This window comes from Lactuca saligna, chromosome 3 (genome assembly GCF_052625555.1).
Source record: "Lactuca saligna cultivar CGN05327 chromosome 3, ASM5262555v1, whole genome shotgun sequence".
Lineage (NCBI taxonomy): Eukaryota > Viridiplantae > Streptophyta > Magnoliopsida > Asterales > Asteraceae > Lactuca > Lactuca saligna.
Window position 1 is genome coordinate 200,673,866 of NC_136419.1, and position 7,350 is coordinate 200,681,215.

The 7,350-nt window shown below is 34.1% G+C and overlaps 1 protein-coding gene across 1 annotated transcript; it reads right to left on the reverse strand.

The window, feature by feature from the left end:
* Positions 1-1,096: 1,096 nt before the first annotated feature.
* Positions 1,097-7,076, reverse strand: VAD1 (GRAM domain family protein). Its single transcript, XM_078986451.1, has 18 exons — positions 6,749-7,076; positions 6,570-6,623; positions 5,787-5,837; positions 5,490-5,555; positions 5,308-5,403; positions 5,062-5,163; positions 4,866-4,966; positions 4,527-4,714; positions 3,915-3,955; positions 3,737-3,824; positions 3,571-3,657; positions 3,402-3,456; positions 3,254-3,320; positions 3,087-3,177; positions 2,941-3,002; positions 2,715-2,754; positions 1,693-1,958; positions 1,097-1,581 (listed from the first exon to the last, which is right to left on the reverse strand). Exons 1-18 carry the CDS (start codon positions 6,950-6,952, stop codon positions 1,342-1,344), a joined length of 1,899 nt encoding a protein of 632 aa, XP_078842577.1. The 5' UTR covers positions 6,953-7,076; the 3' UTR covers positions 1,097-1,341.
* Positions 7,077-7,350: the final 274 nt, after the last annotated feature.

Sequence of the window (7,350 nt, forward strand, 5' to 3'; positions counted from 1 at the left end):
GGATAAAGAAGTTATGAATTTGTAACGGATTTTCCTGTCCCGGTCTGTTAAAAATATTATATTAAAAATAAAGTCAAAATTAGCCGACAGAGTCTAAACGAAAGTTGTAGAGCATAATTTCACCTACGCGTGGATATAAAGAACGTTAAAAACGGAGCTCTTATGCGAAAGATACGAATTTTTGAAGTTTTGGGCACAAACTTCGAGGTTAGAAGGATGCCCAACGTACAAGTGGTACGCTTAGCTAAGCGTACAGATTTATACGTCGAGTAGGTCTCAAAACCACAGAACTTTTATTTAAACCCATACCTAGGAATCGAGACGTTACACATTGTACACGCCCTATAAAACATCTCCAAGAAACACGGAAAAAACGATACTATTTTAACAGAAAAAAATGATCTTCATCGCAACCTGAAATTTAATGCAAAACCCAAAAGAAGAAGCTATAAGAACTGATCCAAACCCTGCTATAAAAATGAACCTTCATTGAAAGCAGGAAATCATCTAGCAACTTACATACATTTAAAACAACAAATATAACTCCTAACTTAAGCATCGGAGAGCAATACTGGGGATCCGCCCTCGGTATGGCTTTCTAACCTAATTTGTCACATACCGGTATGTAACATGCTACTTGGATTGCTCAGGCTGGAGGGAGTGGTACCACCGAAACCGCACTCCCTTCGTTGTCACGTAAGCACCATGTCATTTTACCATAAAAGCGCGGTTCCTTGCCACACCCAAAGAGTGGTGCCACACTTTATTTAAAAAATAAAAAATAAAAAAAACCTTTAATTTCTCCCCATCCAATGACAAAACAGTCAAATTATCTACACTCAATCACAAACCATGGCCATTTTTTGCTGCACTGCGGTTTGAACCGCACCCTGGGGGCAGTGTTCGCTGCTTATTTGGCAAAACCGCACTCCCTAACCACACCACACCTTCCAACCTCATTGGAAGAAGCTCTAAAAGGGACCACCACATGCATCCAAGTCGCCACATAGCAACAGATTTCATGTAACAGTGTGCAACCAAAAAAAAAAAAAAAAACTCTGAAATTTAATATGCCACAATCAAACCAACACATTACTTTTGCTGAATTTATTCTCATTCCACATTTTAACAAATTTTGACCTACACCCCTATATACACATTCAATACTTACCAAAACTCAAGGGGTGCGCAACTTCAACGCCCAAATTTATAACCAATACAACATCAAACTATACATTTTTCTTCAATTCCATACAAATTTCATCACATATCGACTTTTAACAACTTGATAAAAAAAAAAAAAGGAGAATTCAAACAAACATTGCTCATATTCATATTTTGTTAATTCTTATAAAGCATTAACTTTTTGAGTTGAACATTTAACATATCATGTTCGTGTCTCATTTTTTGTAGCAATGTTTCAACGATTAGCATCTCCTCTTTGAGATGATCGATCTGTTTATTTAGTAAATTGACCGTTTCGCCCCTTCTGTCTATGCGTGCGTTGCTGTTGCTCATCCAACTTGTGTCGGAAACTACTTGCACGGTTGGTGGTCTTAGTAACAGCACCACAATGCTTATCTGTAGAAAACCAAAACCAAAAAGAAAATGAATGATAATTGCAAAAAGACCTTATTGCCCCTGATTAAGCCACAGATGAAAAGGACCAAACTGCCCTTAACAGTAACAAACCTGCATGAGAAGGATGACCACAGCCATGAGTATAACAACAAAGGAAGGGACATGATTCTGAGACTTGAAAGATGCAAACAGCTTTGGAATGGAATCTCTTAAATTCGATGCAGTCCCAGAAGAACCACTGCTGCTGACCTGGCGCTTCACTTCCTGGGACACTGGAACAGTCTGAGTCATCATCGTTATGTCCCCCTGCTGACCTGGCGCTTCAGAACGTTCCGGAACCTGTGTTTCTTCTACGTTTACAGCAGCAATCAAGTTGGCTGCAAAGAAGAAACAAATTTGTTTATTATAGCATCATCCTACTATTTACTATTTAATATTTAACTATTTACAATTGAGTTAATCTCATAAAAGACCTTATATTCTATGTTTTTTCAGGATTAAATCTCAACTTTATTTTTTCTCTAAAAACGACCTTGCATTTTTCATTTTGTCTGATCTGGCCCTTTTAGTTAATCTCATAAAAGACCTTATATTTTGTGTTTTTTCCGGATTAAACCTCAAATTTAATTTTTTCCTGAAAAAGACCGTGTATTTTTTTTCATTTTTTCCATCTGGCCCTTTAATCATTTTTTTCCCCAAAAATGTAAAACGTGAGGGTTTTTTCGAGAAAAACTAAAAAATTCAAGGGTTTATTTTGAAACATTTGGAAGGTTGAGGTTTTTTTCCAAAAAAATACAAAGTTGAGGGCTTTTTCAGATAAAATGAAAAAAAAAATACAAGGTTCTTTTCAGGCGAGAGATAAAGTTGAGGTTTAATCTGAAAAAAAAAAACACAAAATACAAGGTCTTTTATGAGATTAACCCTTTATTTTTCAAAAAAAAAACTTGTAGAACTTGAGGGGTTTTTTCGGAAAAAAAAAAAAAACTAAAAATTGAGGATTTTTTCAGGGAACAGTTTGAAGTTTGAGGGTTTTTTCGTAAAAAACACAAGGTTTTTTCAGGAAAAAACACACACACACAAAATATAAGGTGTTTTTATGAGATAAACCCTTCACTATTTAGTAGAAGTTATACCTTCTTTCTCAATGTTCTTCTGTTTCAGTAACACATGTGCCTGAAAGAAAATTACACATTAACTTGCTTATTATAGCATCCTACTTTCATTTCTTTCTATTACAACATTCTACTTTTTTTTTTTCTTTTTGAAAATTATAGTTTATGACTATATTCAAAATGCTACAAAACAATGAAATCAATTTTTTTTAAAAGGAAATGGAAAAATAAGGAATGAAGAAGATACAAGTTCTATCCAAGCTGCAAAGGTATCTCTGCACTCTTCAATTGTAGCCTGCACTATTTTCCCTGAAAATTATAAATTCACTAATTATTTCCCTACATGACAATAAAATTTAAAGCTTATAAAGTATATAAAGCAAGCTATGAAACCTTTCCACATGGTTTTTTTAGAGAATGCGACATTCACATACACCCTTAATCTGCAACCATTATTTGAATCTGCTACCACCTCCCATAGCCCCTGTAAGCATATCAAAAAAGATTTATGAAAGAATTAGCAAAAATATGCCTTTCAATTTTATTCTTATTATTCATACCTCTACACAAAAGTAGTCTCCATAGGGAACATCATTGATCACTTGTGATGTCTTCACAACCAAATGACTGATAAAATTAAACATGAAAAAAAAAAAAAGTTAAAATCATTAAGCAAATGTTGAATCCATATTTAAAAATGAAGTTTACCTGTTCTTGTAAACTCGAAAGTTTTGTACTTCATTGCAAGAACCAAATCTTGCACCTAAACAAAATCGTCACAGAAATATTAAAACAAAAGCAATATGATATTAACAATATAAAAGCCAATTATTTTATACGTAATATATAATTATGAGTATTCAGTATTGATATATACCAAAATAAATTTTGATTGGATGCTGAAAGGATACTTCACGAGCATAACCAAGTTGATCATGGGGTTTCCATGATGTGCACTTAAGATCTGGAAACCAAAAAAGATATTGATATAAAAAAATAAAATTTAAATTTCACATTTATTTAGTATCAGTTTCAAAATACACCTTTATCTCCACATTTATTGTGATATGATTCAAGGAAAGGGAGGGCCTCATCTGAGAAAAATAGACTAAAGAACTCGTCCACTTTTATCTGCATAAGAGATAAAAGAAATTATAACAACTTTTTAGAAACAGAAGTGAGACATTGTGTTTTTTTTTATTATTCTTTTAAATAAAATACCGGAAATGTAGATTCTGCAGCCAGTGTATAACCCTCAGGCACTGCACACACACACAAAAATAAAAAATAAAAATAAAAACAATATTTTGAAAGCTTAGAAAGAAAAGTCCTGAAATGCACTTAAGTTGAAGTACAATGCTAGTTTATGAATAGATTTTTCAAAGTAAATTACTTTAATATGGAAGAAAATAAGAAACACTGAAAGTAGGTCATTTATAAAAGAGTAAATTACACGAACGGTCCCTATGGTTTGGGGTAATTTGCGTGTTTGGTCCCTAACTTAATTTTTCAACTCGGGAGGTCCCTACTATTTGTTTTTGTTACGCGCTTGGTCCCTGTCTTACCTAAAAAGACTATGATTTAAATAGGGAAAAATGGTGGGGTAGGTAAGGTAAGGTGAGGGGGTAGGGTTGGGGTGTGTTTATTTAAATAAATTCAAAAATCAAGGGCAAAATAGTCTTTTTAGGTAAGATAGGGACCAAGTGCGTAACAAAAACAAACAATAGGGACCTTCCGAGTTTTAAAAAAAAAAATAAGTTAGGGACCAAACACGCAAATTACCCTAAACCATAGGGGCCATTCGTGTAATTTACTCTTTTATATAAGACTAACCAATTGGTGCATCAGAATCCCCAACTTCCCATGCTAAAGATTTCCCAGAAGATGAACAATCAGTATTTTGAACAACAATGGTGTCATCATCTACAGCATCTTGAACTCTTGAAGATCTCAATGACACGTCAGCTTCACTGCCAGGTGTACAGTTGGGATCTTCTGGTGTATTGTCACCAGTGCTGCTTCTGTTTAAACAATCAATGTAGCTATTAAACTAAATGGTTAAATGCAAGAAATAGCATTGATTTTTTTTTATTACAGCATCCTATAGTATTCAAATGAATAAAAGTATGTTGATGTTTGATGCATTTATGTAAAATTAAATGAAAAACAAACCCGTTTGTGATTTCAAGATCATCCCCTAGTGGTCTAGCTTCATCTGAATCTTCAACCATAACAATTTCAGGCTCTTCATCAATCAACCCGGATTTTGAAACCTGTAATCAATCAAAATAAGAAGATAAGAAGTATTGAACACCAAAAAGTATCAATTTATCACGATATGTTAAGTTGTGTTGAAGGTTTTAGAAACCTGTTGATCAGAAATAGTTTTACTTCCACTTCCATGTTCTAACCAACCATCACTAATGAGCTTAAAGGCTTCATCACGTGACAAGAATGATGTAAAAAAGTACTGAAAATAAGGCAAGTGAAGATGTCAGCAAAAAACAGAAATGTAGCTCATGTTATATTTCCAGAAAGATCCCTGAAAATACAGATAACTGTTTTTGAATTGAGATAAATATTAGAGATGGATATAATCACAATTCACAACTACCTTTTTTTCAGAAACTGTTAATTCTATGGCAGTAGGGAATATTCCTGCAGTCTTTGCTCTTTTTACCTCTGTAATTTCATCAAAGTGAATTATTTTCTGCATTTGAACAGCCAACATTCCGATTAATTCAAATCATCAGATAGGAAAATGAAGGGAATAGTAACTCAGAGTTCAAGATATACCTTTGTTTCAAATCCAAATAGGTTTGAATAAAAGCATATGTGATGGAAAAACAGGTACATATGGCCCTACAATATATCAAGAATAGATAACAATCAGAAAACAGAAAAATGTATGCAACCATGTAAGAGCTTTTTAATATCTGAAATAGCAATCGCTATGGTATTATGCCATCATTTATTACCAAAAATGGCCAAAATAGCAAGATCAGTATGGGAACTCGATACATGCAACAAATTGTAGGGGATAAGAATAGAACTTATAAACTCAACATTAAACATTAAAGAGATCAATCATACCTGAAGAATGAAATTCTCTTGCAATGCACAATTGAAATCTTGAATAAGGACCTAATACAACGAACAAAATAAATTAAAGAAAGAAAGATGGGGAAAAGAATATACATTCTAAAGTTGAGAGAACTATAACACTATAAATGTTCTTGCATACTTATCTTTTATAAAGCATAATTCACCAAACTACTCACTCCTATGTGTAAACTTCTATTCTTGATATCAACAAATCAATCATGTTCACCAATCTTTCCTTTGAAGCCTCAATATATAACTTATCAAAACATTCCTTAAACGATTATACCAACAGTTTAAGCTTCCATGTATATGTTGCCCTAGCATCAGTGTTTAGGCTAATGTTTGATTCTCATTAGCGTTTCATTGTTTAGTGCCCTATAATACAGCCTCTTCATAAGCCAATCATCTAAAAGTTGAGGCATCCCCAATAAACAGGTACTACTACTACTACTACTACATCTTACACCTGGGATTGTAAGATGTATCCAAGAAAAATCATATTAACAATGGCAACGAGTAGACAGATCACATCACCAAGAACCTAACATAACTTCCATCCAACCTGAATAACTTGATAATCAAGAACATAAAAATCTGAAACCCCTAACTTCCAAAACATGATGATCGAGAATATATAAATTTGAAACCTCTGATCTCAAAGAAGTCAGAATCAAAGCAAAGAGATACGTTTCCTCCTTTTTTTTGTATTGGTTCTCTGTTAGGTTAAAACATGACCAAATTTACTGAACTACTGAAAGTGAAGATGATTACTTCTTCAGGAGGAAGACGAAACAGTTGTCGATATTCTTCGCTCCTCAACGACGGCTGAAACAAATCAACAAACAATTTAAATATACAAATTCAAGAAATAAAAAAAAATCACAATCAGTCAAGTAGTCAACTTGATCTTCAATTTCGAATCCAAATTTCACAACGAAGCTCAATCGCACCTGAAATTCGAGTTGTCTGGAAGGTGAATATGAGGATTTGGAGTTATCAGCCAGATCTGCCGGAGAGGCAGATGAGGAACCATTTACTGCCGACAAAGATTCGGTGACGGCAGCAGCATCGGTTAAATTCGTCGTAGGTGATTTATCCATGGATTGTGATGGAGGTGCGATGTTGTCGCTGGAGGAGGTCGTCGCCACCGCCATGGAACGGAAGAATCACCGTGAAATGACGTGTCTCGGCGGCGATGGTGTGTCACTGGATGATGAACCACGTGGGCTTTTTCACTTGGGAGTTGACGTTGGGAGACGGGAAAAGAAAGCGTAGGCATTTCGCCACTATACAAGTGAAGTTAACGATCTTTCCTTTTCCAGAGCTTAAATTCTTAGATACAAAGTAATGTACAGGTTTTAGTTCGTGATTTACAGTTTTGTAAAGCGTTATCAATCTGATTTATAAATTTTTCCGTGGGAAATAGTAATAATAACGTTTACGCGTCTTTCCACCATTCCATGATCTCGTTATATTGTTTTGGTCAATGGGGCAAATATCGAAAAGCATTGTGTTTCTGTTATAATTGCAAAAATATACCATATATAGTAAT